Source organism: Lonchura striata, chromosome 19 (assembly GCF_046129695.1).
Source record: "Lonchura striata isolate bLonStr1 chromosome 19, bLonStr1.mat, whole genome shotgun sequence".
NCBI classification, from domain to species: domain Eukaryota; kingdom Metazoa; phylum Chordata; class Aves; order Passeriformes; family Estrildidae; genus Lonchura; species Lonchura striata.
Window position 1 is genome coordinate 7,652,175 of NC_134621.1, and position 15,314 is coordinate 7,667,488.

General features: G+C 40.1%; 1 protein-coding gene across 1 annotated transcript; it reads right to left on the reverse strand.

Annotated features, from left to right (window-relative positions):
* Positions 1 to 10,281: 10,281 nt before the first annotated feature.
* On the reverse strand, positions 10,282 to 15,150 carry C19H17orf67 (chromosome 19 C17orf67 homolog). Its single transcript, XM_021555559.3, has 3 exons — positions 14,443 to 15,150; positions 13,653 to 13,753; positions 10,282 to 10,451 (listed from the first exon to the last, which is right to left on the reverse strand). Exons 1-3 carry the CDS (start codon positions 14,495 to 14,497, stop codon positions 10,335 to 10,337), a joined length of 273 nt encoding a protein of 90 aa, XP_021411234.1. The 5' UTR covers positions 14,498 to 15,150; the 3' UTR covers positions 10,282 to 10,334.
* Positions 15,151 to 15,314: the final 164 nt, after the last annotated feature.

Genomic DNA, 15,314 nt, shown 5'->3' on the forward strand with positions numbered 1-15,314 from the left:
TTGCTTTGGCTGCCAGCAGCAGCAGCAGCGTTCTAGGGGCTCATCTGAAAGTTTGACCAGATCTGCTCAGTGTTTCAGACTTGTGCAGCAGCACCAGCCAGGCAGGGCTGCAGCCATGGCTGCATGAGATGAGCTGACACATTTCTGGGGCAGGCAGGCAGTGCTGGGGGACTGACAGCCTGGCTGACAGACTGACTGACAGCCTGACTGACAGCCTGAGGGATGGGCTGCCTGGCTGACAGCCCAGCAGACAGGGGTGCTGGGGAACCCCCCAGAGCAGGCAGCTTCCTGAGGAACTGAGTGTGCAGCCCCCTGTGGGTCTGCAACCTCACAAGGCAATCTGGCAGCCCAAAGATCAGCTCTCATAACTGAAATCTCTGCTTCTATAAACTCTTGGGCTTAGGGAAAAAAAAAGAAAAACGCCATCTGAGTGTGAGACTCGGGTCTGGAAAGGGGTGACAGGAATGGGAGCTCATCTAGGTACTGCAGGGCTGGCACATGCTGGGAAGGGCAGCACCAATTGCCCATTGTTCCATCCTCCCATCCCTCCATCCCCCCAAACCTACGTGCACACCTGCACCTCCACACGCCCAGTTCTGCTCTGATCTGCCCCTGGATTGAATTAAGCTGAAGGATCAAAGAGCAAAGCTGGGACAGTTTCCACACAGAGCATAGACAGGGGCTCCCTGCTCTCAGGGACCAGTCCTGGGTTTGTCCCTGCTGGCCTCACCTGATTCAATCAAAACAATCAAAAAATCTGCTGGCCCAGCCCCAGAGCCTCCCACCACACCCCCCTCAGCTTTCTTCCCACTCCGACTTCTTCCAGCTTTGCCCAATATGCTCCAAAATGCCAGGAAGTTCAATTCCTTTTTCTTTTTATCTGGAGTTGGCATTAAAGCTGGAAGGAAAGGCATTTCTGTCTGGTCAGAGAGAGGGAATATCTGTTCCACATGCTTTTAAAATAGGCACATCAAACTTTATGATACTGCCTCCAAAACAGTGTATTCTATTTTCCTTATATAAAATTTGGAGCAATTTCCCACGCCTACATCCATGCAGCCTGTCTTATTCCTGGCTTTGAGGAGGCTGGCTCTCCATTAACCAAGCAATGCAGTTTCTTAAGATAAACTTGTATTTTTGCAACCATTAAATCTTCAATTTTAGAGTGAGCGTCTGTTGAAAGTGTAGCTCTTAGTAAATAATAATACACAGTTACAGTGTTAAATGCAAACTCTTAAGCAGAATTAAGTGACTTAAATATTTAAAGATTTCCTCAGAGCATGCAGTCCATTATTCCACCCTAAAAATTTTAGGACAGTCAAGGTGATATATTTATTGTTCCCAAGTGCCCCACCCCAATACCAATCAATTTGGGCAGTGGCTGCATTGTCCATGTGATAGAGACCAGGAGGTGAGGTTTGGAGGCAGTAAACTCTGCTCATGAGGCAAATGAAGTGAACAATGTCTGAGTGATAACATTATGCTAAATGCTGATCTCCCTGATTTTCTGTGACCACTCCAGCTCCTTTCAACATCAACCAGCTCTGTCACCACGGGGTGGACACAGCCATTGCAGCCCAATTTAGTGAGTTTGTCTAGATAACATTCACAACACTGTGTGGGGAGTGTTTGCACTCTGTGTGCCATGGGAGTTGAGTTTTGACAGGGAACACCAGGCACTTCTGGAACTGAATTCCAAAAATAAAAGGAAGCTACCAAAAAATGCATAGGCTAATAAAATCTAGCATTTTTTGTAGTCCTTCTGCACTGATAATGCCCTGCATCCATCTCCTGCAGGATAGAGATAGCAGACAAGCACAGCTGAAAACAACTGAGACGTGTGGGGAATAAATTGGGACAACAGTTAAGTGAAAAGTGACTTTGCTGTCATTTCATATATTTTCTTGACTTGTTTAATTTAAGGAGTTATGTTCTAAAAAAGCACGTTTTGGTGTTTCTGTTGTCCCTGAGCTTCTCTCTGTGTGCTGGTGATTTACTGTGTGCAGCCCAGAGCTGGAATGCACTTTTCCCTCTGCTCAGGCAAATCCTTCTGGGCACACGTGTGTCCATCAGACCTGCTCATGTGGGAGTGTGGCTTGTGATTCAGCAGCCAAGACATTGATGCACATGGAGCAGAATTTAAAGTTTGGGAATAAATTAGCTAGGTGGCTTGAACATTTGTCATCCCTGGTAACCAGGAAATAGATGGGCAAGGGAATTGATGGAAGTAGCATCCTCCTAGCCCTTGGCAGCCATGAATTTCAGGCTGTGCAGGATGATTCCTTTCCTAAGCAGAACTGAAGATGTTTTAGCAGTCTCAGGGTGTAAATAATGCTGCAGCCCTTGGTTGGCCCAGTCAGTTCATCATCCATGCTCCTTGGGATGGATCCCAGCCAGAGTTCGAGCAGTGTCCTCTGTTCAGGGCACTCTGAAACCCACTGTCAGACCAGTTGGTTTGAGGGAAATTCCTCTTTGTTTCCTGGTGGATGAGCTGCCATGAGCTCCTTTGGGGTGAGTCAGGCCGAGGAGGTTGTGCAGCTGATAAAAGCAGCTGAAACTGCACAGAATTATCCTCAGTTCACCAAAGTGTGGGCAAGGCTTGGGCATCTCCAATTGCCACGGAAAGCCTGGGGTGAGAAAAGGAAGACTTGTCTGACTTCAGAGGTCATGGTCTCACACCCATGAGCGATTCTTTCCTGAGTCTGGGCTGCAAAGCTGCAGCTGGTGCAATCACACAGGTGAGTTCTGTAAGCACACACTAATAAAGAAATAAATAGGCTTCTTATCAGCTGAAGGGATTTCGGTCTTTGAGTCTCTTTTTGTGATTGTTCACTTGATTGAAACTCATTGCATCGAAGTGTCTCTTAAGAAAAACTTTTAGCCCCAAAGTCATATTAATATTTAAACTGTTGCTCTCGAGCAGTGAGACAGCTGTGTGATGTGCAAAAAAGATATTTTTCTGTCTTTCCCTCAGCGGCTCTAAAGTAGCAAATGGTAAATGGAAAAGAAGGGGATTTTTTTTTTTTTCTGCTATCACTCTTATATAAAACACCAAATACTAACAACTCACCCCCAACCCTCCTCTGGTGCTATAGATTTGATCTTAGCAAAACTCTGTATATCACTAAAATGCACTCAAATATTGAGGACTTAAAAATAAATTACTCTGGGCAGAAAATGTTCCTGAAAACTTTAATTTCTGCAGTTGGAATGCTGAAATGCAGTTCAAATCCATCCACTGTTGAAACCTAAGCTACATTTCTATAATTTAGAGCACCTTAAAATATTCATATATATATATATATATGCATGTAAAAATAAATATAGACACAAATCCACTTCATTTATTTGTTTTGCTTTTGCATACAAATGAGCCTAAAATCATGGTTTCACAACTGGGAAATGAATAAATGTATTTGCATAGTTGGCAGGGCTGAATGAAGGCAGAGCTATGACTCTTACCATGAGGCTCCTGCTCAGACTTGAACCTGGCCCACCTCAGAATGGCCAGTAAATGTCAGAATTGGGAAGAACAAGAAAGATGTCACAGGCCTTGGAACTATTCCCTCCCTAATGGCATAGAATCTGCTGTACACAGTTTGTATTTCAAGCTTTTCTTTGTACCCAGTGGAGTAGAACCACATTTTCTAAGTGAAAACTGAAATTCTGGTTCCTTCATGGAACTCTAGGAGATGTTCAGCCTTGATCCATCCCTGTCAGTTGCTACCAGGAAGAATTTGCTCTGTGAACATCACATTTGAAAAAAGATGCATTTTATCTCTTTCAAGTCACTGTAGTTTCATTTTTAGCAAGGTGAGGAATCAACACACCCTGCTGTGAGTAGGACTCTGACAGGCTGGGGTGGTCCATGAATGGAAACTACAGCTGCAGCCTCAGAGCAGATGTTCAGCAGCAGGCAACCAAGGAATGAAGGAGTAAATTTTATACAGGCTGGCCTCAGATGTGTTGTCATTTCCCAGTAAATTAAAGAGTCTTCCACTGGACCTTTAAATTTATTGTCCCAGTATTATTCTATGATTGCAGAAACAGCCTGACCCTATTTTGCTGGAGTGTTCCATTCCCTACAGGAGAGAGCCCAGTGCTGCTCCTGTAAGGTCCATGGCACCAATAAATTGAGCACAAACCCCTTTCTGTGGCCTTTCCTGGGGCTGCTACTTAGTGTTCCTCTTTATTTTTTACTGTTTTTTGTTTTTTTTTCCTAGAACCTTAATCAAAGTATTTTCCAGGGGAAAAAAAAAAAATGCTCTGCTAATTACTTGTGTGCTTATAAACCATATTTTGGTAATAGAAGCACTGGAGTTTATTACTGATGCTGGAACAAATCCTATACAGCTCATGGGAAGAAGATAGAAGTACATCCTGCACTGATGGAATATTGAGCTCTGCTGATAACTGGGCAGGAGAAGTGCTGTGAATCAAATATTCCAGTCCATTTTGAGGACTGGTCTCAGTTTTATGGACACTACAGGCACATATTCAGTCACACCAAAGGTTCTTAGCAAATCTCTAAGCCAGATACATTGCGAACATCTGAAGCATTTTCCTGAATTAATTTCTTAAAATCATTCAGTAGTTGCTGTTCATTCTCCCGAATACAAAATACAAAATGAAGCAATGTTCTGGCTGGCTTTGGTCTAAGATCCCCTGTATTTAAGGTTGGCTCACTCAATTTAATAAATATATGTGTATGATGCTTGTGTTATATAGAAAGATGCCCAAATGGATCTTTAGATCAAAATCTCCCCAAATGTGGAAAAAAGAAATGCACTTTTTTTGAAATGATCGTTTTTTACTGAAAAAAAAAAAAAAAAAAAAATGAAGATGAGCTTGAGATTTGGAATAGCATCAGTGCTCCAAACATTTGGTTTCACATTCAGCTGACACTGGGTTGGCCCTGCTGCTTTGACAGAATAAGGAGAATTTTATTATCTCAGAGTTCATTGAACATTTTCTGCTTTTTACTGTTTTTCATTTTAGTGAACATCTCTACCCCCAGACCTGAAGAAGGATTAAAATGCCAGATAGGAGACAGATCACTCAGCATTTATAATCACACATCGGAAATCTCAAGATACATAGTTCTCACAAGATTTTCTTCTCTTTGTAGACCATAAAAGGCTCAGATAACCTTCTAAAATCCACTCTGATCTCTTTAGTCATTAAAAAATAAGTTCTCACTGAGAATCTAAAGTAGGCTCCTACTGCAGTGATCACATTCAATCTATCCAATTTCACTCCTCTGCTTCAGAAATTATTTATGCATTCATTCACTGGGAGTAACACAACTCTTCATTCAAAACAATATCCTGACAATTGAAACAGGGCTGGAACTGTTGAAAAAGGGGGAGGAAAGCCCTGGAGTACTGCAAGGGAACATTTCCATACACATTATATCATAATTTCAGATGGCTATAGGCGTTTTCTTTGTAACTCTTTTTCATATTAATGTCTCAGTAATGCTCCAGAGCAGCTATCCTGTCCTTGGGAGGGGAAGAATGTGCTCACCTGCTCAGCATCCCTGAGCAGCAAAGACTGAACCATCTAAATTGAAAATTGGTAAGTTTAGTTTTGTATTTTCCATTACCTTCCTCACTGTGAAAGCAAATTTCAAATAAAGCAAGTGACTGACTTGCTTTCAGGGAGCTTTCTGGAAATTCCAGTCTTGGTAAATAAGGACTTTTGGTGCATGTTTTCCTGCAAGGTAAGTCTGGTAGAAAGAGCCAATTAGTTGAGCTGCCAAAGTGCTTAGTGGCATTACTGTAACTACTTCATGTCCTATTTATCTGTCTGTGATAAAATCTTTTGGCCTTGCTGAAGAAGTTGATGCTTTCAAAAATCCCAGCCTTTGCCTTTTTCAATGAATTCTTGTGTCTTTAAAATTAGAGCAGATGTTATGTATCTGCTCTTTATAGAGAGACACTACATTTCTGGCCCTGGGCACAGTCTGCCTTTTCAGTACACTTTGTGCAGCACCTAACACAGCTCCCTGTGCTGCTAAAGATCATCAATTTAGGAAGATAATGTCATGCCTTGGAGTGATGCTTTTACCAATTGATCAGTCTGCAGCTTAATTTGGGGAAACTGAACATGGATCAAATGATCTTCTCTGAGAGGGAACAGCTCCTGCAAACACCCAAAACCTTCTGTGAGGCTGTGTGTGGATGGCAGGCAGTAAAAAGCCACAAACCACTACAGTGTGCTGGTAGGAACTTTCAACCATTTCTTTCTGTCACACAATGAAGCACAACCACACCTACACCCACACTCAGAGCAGTCTGCAGCCCAGAGGGGGAAAATCAGCCATTTGCTGAAGAATTTATTTTATGGGATAGAGGTGACTTCTGATTTTGATCCATTGAGCTGAACATTTAAAGAAAAGGAGTAAAAGAACAAGCAGGAGGAAAGGGATGTGGTGCTCTCAGTCCTTGTGAGCTGTGATCTGGTTGAGTGCAGAAACAGTGGCATCTAGTGGGCAGCTGCTCACTCGGGAAAGGCACCGGCTGTAAAACAGGTCAGTGGTGGCATCTTATCATGGATGAAAGGTTTTCCCAGGTCTGTTTTAATCCTTTTCTTTAAAAGCATTTGAAAAACTATTTTTCCTGCTTTCCCACCTTCAGTATATAACTCCCAGAATGCTTGTTCTTCTGGTTTGCAGGCATGTAGGAAAGTTCAGCCTTTCCCCCCAAGATTTTAGACATGGAAAAAACAAACCTGCAGTTAATCCTTGAACACACCCGATCTAGTTCAACTAGAGGAATTCAAGCTCAGCAGAGCTTTGAAGGAAATATCTGTGTAGAGGAAGAAAATAAAAGTAACGTGATGGACTCTGAAAAAAAGTTTAATTACATAATTCTGTGGCTATAACTAAGTATATTTATGCAGTATTTACTTTTTATGCTAATTATCTATGAGTTTTCCCACTGCTGAGTTACAATAAATGCTTGAGCTGATTTATTTATGCCTGTTCCTAAGATCCTATTCTCTTGTTAGTTCAGTGGATTCTGTGTAAAACACTGTGTATCTTTTATGGATGTGCAAAAATGCACAATAAGCAGGATGAGAGGTTGCTGCATCCATGGCAATAGTCTAAAGCAGTCTCATGCCTTCACTCTCTTCAGCTTTCTGTGTCTGCCACTGATGAGCAAACTTATGAAAGTCTGCTGTGCTGTGCTGTGCTGGCCTCCTCTTCTCTGGCTGCCTCTCCCATAGGCAGGAGGCTGCTTCTGTGTTTACTTGCAAGATTAATTTGTATGAAGGGATGACTTGGCTTCTTAAATCTACCAGAAGAGCTGAATGTATTAAAAAGCAGTAACTTGGCTATGTTCTTCATGATCACAGGATTCCAGAGGCACTCATAGGCCTTAGTCTAGGTTTCTTTTATTATTTTTAACTTCCACATTTTCAGTTCATTCTCCTTTCTTTCGTACTTTTTTTTTTTTTCTCCCTTGATTCCATATATTTCAAACTTTCCTATATAGTGTCTACTGCTTTTCTTGCCTTGAGGGACCAGGAGGTTCTTCAGTGGTCAGTTCCAGCCCAGAACAGAGATGTACTTATAAGAGAGATGGGTTTGGTTTGAATATGAGTTGGCTCCTTTGCCCATCAGCCTGACACCAACATGGGCTAAAGGCTCTTAGCACTACACCAGAATTCCTTCTCTCATGAAGTGGGGGAGAATGTGGATCAGTGATCAGGAAATACTTCACCTTTCTATTTTTCTAGTTTTCTCCTTGTTAATTAGACTTTATATTACTTAACTTTTGGAGATTCCTACATAAGATCCTTTGACCCTCATATGGAAAAGCAAATTTCAAAGCAATGGACAATCTCTATTCCATGTTTGCCTTAAGATTAGCTCAGTGCTACTGAGAAGAACTGAGCAGAACCTTCTGCTTAACTTTCCCAGTTACCTTAAAAATTACTAAGTATGACTAGGTGGGAGTTCTTTCACTTCAAAGAAGTACTTGAAAAATTACTTTCACAGGGTGACAGTTGACATAATTGTCATTAAATGAATTTTTTACTGTGCAAATAAAAACAGAGCCAGGATTTGTGTAGTGACTTTAACTCAAAGTGATATGCAAATTTAGATCTCTGTATTGAGAGAGTTATGAATGGAGCACACAATAGAAGCCTGATTATTCTTTTTCACACTCCCAGATTTAATCTATGATTTATCTTGGCAGTAGGGGAAAGCAAGCCTTTGAAGCTTTGAGATTTAAATTATTTCCTTGGAGTCATCTAGGAGAGCTGTTTTACTGGAAGAGAAGTATACCAGAAAAACTGTTGATCTAGTCCAGCCTGTCAAGAGCTCTGTAGCACTAATTACCTTATAGATATTCATAAAATTGTGTTTTATTTTGCTCCCAGTCCTCAGGCTTCAAGTGTGACTGCAATGAAGAGCTCTGAAAGTTACTTTGCTCCATTCATAACTAATTCTGTTGCCATTACAGATCACAGCAGTCATTTAAGAGCAATCAAGCAACTTTTTGTGTTGTTTTGCAGGTATCATATGTTTCCCATCTGACTGCACAAGATATCCTTTTCCAAGGTATAAGTTATAAAGGCACACAGGCAGGAAAGGGCTGGTTGGGTTCATTTGCCCTTCCTGGCAGAATTACAAGAGAAAGGGATAATTGTGCAGAGAAACCATACAATTATTAGTCTGCACCATAGGGCTTCCCAGATGCTGGTCCTAGAAAGTTCTCTGATGTTGCTTTAGTACTTCAGAAAACTGAGCCTCACTTCCAGTGAGTTTTGTCAGAATAAAGTATGGGAGACTAAGGGAACAAAATCATCTGCAAATGGAATTAAGTCAAGCTTTTATTATGAAACAATACATGAAATATGCATCAGGAAGTAAGACATAGTGTTACATAAATGTGTCTTCATGAAATATTGTTATTTAACCTAGAAAACAGTAATTAAGGATTCCTCCAAAGCCCAGAAAGCTGACCTTCTCTTCATGTTGGCATTCTGCAATTTTCTGTTTACCTGTCTCTCCAAGTTCCTTTTGCTTCAGTCTAAACCTGTGCCCTTGAAAGGATACTCTAGGACTAATAAGTTGCCCATAGCTCAGAAACTGTGGAAACCCTCAATTCATGCATGCAATCATTGCTGGTAGAAAATACATGCTGCTCTATAACTCATCAAGCCACTTAGAGCTGGAAGTTCTGCTGTACATGAGGATTGCACTGCAGTGCAGAGAGGTTCTGCTCTACAATGAGCATGTGGCCAATGCAGGAATAATCTCGTCCTCCTTAACACAATCACGTACAAATCCATGTGGAGATCTGCAGGAAAAAAGAAAAAAGCCCAGAATATCAAAATCTATGCTGACATTGGCCATACTAATAACATCTTAAGGGCTTCAAATAATTTAAACACTTTTCTAACAATTCTTCACAGTGGCCTGGGAGCAGCTGTTGGGAAGATTTCCTGTAGCTAAGTGAGCCAGCTTTCAACTGTGTCTCAGCTGGAAGATTTTTTTGAAAATAGCCAACTTGCCTCCTAAGGCTGAAGTTTGGGAATGTTATATTTTTGTTTTTAAATGAGTGGATTGTTTTATTGTGGATTAACAGAGCCCCACTGAAGTCTACCACAATGTCACAGTTTTTAAAAGTATTCAGAGAGGTACAAATAGATAAAAGAATGTTAAGCAGATAAACTTTCTGTCTTTTGAAACAGATCAGCTGTGACAGATACCATCTCTGTATTGTGCTGCTTAAAAGCTTTTGAAAATATGAAGCTAAATCTGCAACTTTCATATTAAAAAGTTAACTGGGAGTGATAAAGCTTCACTTTCACAGTGATGATTTAAACTTATCTCAGTTGACAAATTTCATGTCTGTTTAAAAAACCTCCTTGCAAGTCAGACTGCATCCTGAGTATCTCCAGGATGACAACTGAGTTTAATCCTGCCCCAGTCCCACTGAGAGCTAAGTGAAATGAGCACAAAACTTAAACAGAACAGTTGGAAAAAGAACAGAAGCAGACAGGAGGGAAACAGGAGCAATCTGCAGCCACATTAATAAGAATGTTCTGCAGTCACCAGCTTACACCCACAAAACAGAGAAATGCATAAACAAAGTTTTATCAACATGAACAGAGCAGAGTGACAGAATTGATGCCTGGGATGCTTCTGTTCCCTGCCCCTGCTCAGCTGCCTCTCAGCACAAGGTGCTTCCCCAGCCTTTGGTTATTCTCTTCTCTCCCAGTGTGTGGCTCTGCCTTTCATTATGGAGAAAAAAACATGCACTGTAGAAAAAATATGTATACATTTATATATACCAGTTGCAGGGTAGGCAAACCCATTAGATTGGGTGCACCAGATCCCTGTTGCAGTGTGGGAGGCAATGAGGATTCAGCCAGTGTTCAAGGAATTGTTCTTCTGATCTCTGCTCCAAGCGCTGCAGGTAAAGCATATACTCCTATTTAAAGAAAAGAAAAAGTAATTTAATTGTGTGGTCACTCAATTCTAATGTCAGACCAGGGACCCAGGATAATTTCACAGTTGATGTAAGAGCCATTCATTTATCCCTTAAAATAATCAAATATAGTGAAATGATGTTGCTGGTCAGCTTGCCCCAGCCTAGCAATGTTTAGTGAATGACATCATCTCCAGACCAGCAAAGGTTTTGAACAAGAATTATACAACAATATTCATAAATTAGGAATTCTGTATACACATTTCTTATTTGCATATCAACACAGAAGCCTTTGTTGGGCCTGAGGCTACAAAGGATTCTCACAAATAGATCTGTTACAGCCCTTTTTGAAAACTGGTTCCTGCTGCTTAAAGGACATTAACCCCTTGCAGGATTATATGGCAGGTCTGAAGGATTCTGGTAGGTAGCACACAAATTTTCCAAGCCACAAGCTGTTCTAGTGCTGCAGCTGGTTTATTTCCATTACTCTAAAAATATCTATAAATCTAAAAATACTTGCAGCAATCAAATTTAAGCTCTTATCTATGTCAAATCTATATCTTATAAAATTACAACAGCTTTATCAAGCCCCATTTGTAATTCCTTCAACAAAATCATTCTGGTTTTATTTTAAGCATAGGTTGTGTGAATTTTCAATACCTTTTGTGTTAATAATATTGAAGTAAGCTAAAACATTTATTTCTCACCAGTGCTGACTGGTGATAAATAAAATAATGTGAATTTCCTACACCAATTTATAGACAGAGGCTTTGGTCTCAGCAAAAAGTTTATTGAAATAAAGCAGGCTGTGTACCAAAAACTTGACCTCCATCAGGGACAAAATTTACTTTTAAAAAGTCCCAGTCCTAGTGGGCTCATAAGTTTTGTGAACACCAGATACATTTATTCAAAATAATCCCCCATTGCTTTGCAGAGTGGGCACTGTTGGAATGGAAGCTGTAGCCTAAACCCTTTGCACTGGCCAAGTATTCCAGCACCAGGACCCTGCCTGGCACTGGGCTTCCTCTGCTCCCAGCACCAGGAGATTGGCTCAGATCTCAGGGGAGAGAGTGCCTTAGGAACTGGCAGGGAACAGAACTATGTGACTGAGAAGATGCCACATTATCAAAAGCAGGATCTCAGTCAAATTAACTTTAAAATGTGCTGATAACATAAATTACATTTTCTTTTAATAATCAAAGGGGGCTGATCTTTCTGTCTGTAACTGAACAGGTTTTTGACTCAAGCAGCACTGTGGAAGTCAAAGAGTGTCACAAAGATTTGCAAATTACATTCCCCAGCTCAGCATGATCTGGCCCAGTACAAACAGCTTGTGCTTAAAACAGATGAACAGAGGTGGGTTCATCCCAGCATTCATTTCACTCTGCTACAAAGCATCCATACAAAATCAGTTTTTCTCCTTGACTCCATGTACACAAGCTGTGCACAAGGATGCAGCAGCCATGCACCTTCATTCACATGGAAAATCTCCACGTTCCACAGGGCAATGAGGGTTGTTTTTTTTTTTTTAATGAGAAGATGTTTCCTTTTCTACTGAAAATCTTGACATTTAGAGAGCAAAACAAATACTCTTATGTTTGGATTTTCTTACAGAGGGTCAGCTTTGCTTTCTAGATAAAAAACAAAAGAAAATAAATAAAAGAAGGTTGAAATTTCTCAAAAAGTGTTTGCTCCTAATTGTGGTAGGACAGAAAGTGGCAAGGACAGAGCAGCAAAATCAGAAATCAAACATTTCTTTAGCCCTAAATCCCTCCTCTCCCCACACAGAGTCATAGAATTCGTAAGGATCACCAAATCCAACTCCCTGCTCCTCACAGGACCAGCAAAAACTAAACCACAGACTAAATGTTGCATGCATGCATGTAGCTTCTTGCCATACAGGAATTACCTCAATCCAACTGTTCTGCTGCTTCATTTATTCTGTATTTAATATTTGTTCTACATAACAACATAACCTTAATTGTGGTGGTATATTAAGCATAAGCACAGATGGGAGCTGTATTCCTGCTCATTTGCAAAAACTACAAGGCTTATTTAACAACTCAGAAACCAAACCAGCCCTGAGTGTTGTGGGCAGCAGTGCAGCCTTCTGGTTTTTGGCTGTGCTGTGCAATTTTCAGTGTACAAGGTTGTCAAGAAGCACGGAGCCATATCTGTGTGACAGCTGTGGTTTGTCCTGATGTCCCCTTTGACAAACACTCCATTCACCCAGTGTTGGGCAGGTGGATTCTTTTTGGCTGGTGCACATTACCCACTGGAAAGGGAAAACCAGAAGCTGTTTCTACAATCCTGCAAGGCAGGTGGTGCTCTTCACGTCCTATGGAGTGCAGAAATGTTCAGCACCTTGCTAAACTGAGCCCCCTGTGCTCCTCACGTGCACAATCCCTCGTGTGCTCCTGGCTTCTGTGGGTTTTGCCTCTTCAGAACCATGTAATTTTAGCTCAGTTTATTTACTTTGGAAAGAAATAGGCAGCAGTTTTAAAATACCTTAAGTACTCTTGATAAGTGCAGGATTATGTGTTAGGTCTTGTCAAAGAAAGTAAAACAGAAGGCTCTTTAATTCTTTTACTTTTTCTTTTGTTGTAACAAGGTTTAGAAACAAATAAATGTAGATATTGCAGACAAACCCAAAACTGTTGCATTAAGCCAGCAACTAAAAACTCTACAATAGCATAAAAAAATCCTATCTGTAGCATTCATAAATAAGTAAATGAAAGTAAGTGATTTTTAAAGCTGTTGAGAACTACCTCAGTCTCCACACTGGCCACTGACACCTGCATCTCCTCTCTGCCTGCAGTGCAGAATGTACTGTGAGCAGAAGACCTTTCCTGATACTTAGTTTTTCAGGAACAAGCTGATGAAATCTACATCTCTACAAATTAAAGCCACTTTCTACTCAATAATTTGATCTGTGTTTTTGAACCATAATAAATAATCTTCACATTCTGCAAGTGAACATTTCCTGAGCAATACTCAGTACTTACAGAATGCTTTTAACTGTAATTTAAAGAATTTAAGGGTTTTTTTAATATTTCATGGAAGAACTCAGCTGCTTTAAAGGGTGATATTCATGACATATTGCCTAGAAGCAACAGAAATTTAATACTAAGCACAAATGTTTTGGGGGATTTGGTGTTGGGTTTTTTCAGTTAATGCAATTTAGGAGTAAATGTTATAAATCACCCTCATTGGTTCATCAGGGAAACCAGCTTTTCTTGGTCTGTCTTCACGACGAGTCCTCAGCATCTGTTTGGCATCTTTTTCAGACAAAATTGGTGAAGTGTCTAAAGACAGAACAGCAGAAATTAATTCTGAAATTATCAAAAAGTTAGTATTTTATCTATCAGTTGTGAAATGAAATATTTCCAAGCCTGTTTTTTTTTTTCTATCAACAAAGTGTTCTTTCATTACAGCCCCTTCCCAGGGGGTATTGCATTCCAAGAGATAGGAGTGGAATTTTAAACCATTTTTATACTTGTGTTTTCTTTTGCCCTGCTAGTATGAAGCAAAGCCCACATATTCATGGTACTGTAAAATGAGCAAATACAACAGCACCATCAAACCACTGGCATTAGTTGCTCTTCCAATTCTTTGTTCTTTTCTGTGTTGCTTTATAAGATTTTTTTCAAAGTAATGAATTAGATACATTGCAAAAAAGAGATTGCATTGAACATTCCACTTGCAGGACCTTGGTAAAATAATATTTAAATAGTAAGCAAGTAAAATGAAAATTTTGGGGTTTACAGAAAATCACTACGGTGTGGTAATGCAGAGAGTTAAATATCAAATACAACATCATGACTGTTAAAAATCAAATCATGAAAGCCTGCAATATAAAAATAGTTAAGTGTTAAAAATTAAATATATTAAAATATATTAATAATAAATACTAAAATAGAAGGTTGACAAACTAATACTACTTATATGCTCTGCAGCTCTACACATATTAAGTTTTGTTGATATAAACTCCTACCTGTAACAGTGGTCAGCAGGACCAAAAAGGAGACAAACACAAGAAACTTCTTCATTTTGATTCTGCTTTCTCTCAGTCTGTTCCAAAATGAGCAACCCTGACTGAGGTATTTGCCTATTTGAAGGAGCTACGTCAGTTCCAAATGTTTGTTTCTGCTTTAATTTGAGTGATAGTATGATTCTGAAGACATCTGGTCTGAAGGTTTGAATTAGTCTATTATCTGCTCACACATTTTCTGCATAACTCTTTTCCTCAGGGAAGAAAATAGAAGGCCCTTTTTTCCACCTCAGGCTTCAGAGCTACACTGGGTATTTTAGACTTGTGAAAATAAAGCCTATCCCCTTATATTTAGCATGGCAAGAAAAGGTTTTTGGTGACCAAGGTATTGTTTTTTAAAAGAAACAACTGCCCAGTACTTTTAATCTCAGAGGCAGCTGCAAAGGGGCCCCTTTTTCAAAGATTGTCTCTAACTTTGCTTCAGCAGAGAAGTACTTACTAATGGGGTTTAACTCTAGCAAAGCCAAATTATGGCTGCTGAGAAACACAGCAGTTTTTTATCAAATTAATAGAACCATACAATTGAAAACCCACATAATTCTCCTCCTTGCAGTTCAAGTTAGCAGAAAGCAGGATTATAAAGCATATTAAGCATAGTGTTAAGTAAGGATGTAGGTTAGCAAATGTCACTGCCAACAGGTAGTTTTGGCCCTGAGAAATGTCAAGAGCTCTTCTGGGCAGTGCCATGCTGAACACATGGTACCAGCATCACCTATTTGTAGGGCATAACATGCATCCCTTCAACTATAACATATAAAACAGGCACTTGGAGTTCATCATTGTGTCTTACATGAGAGAAGTGAGGAATTTAGTTG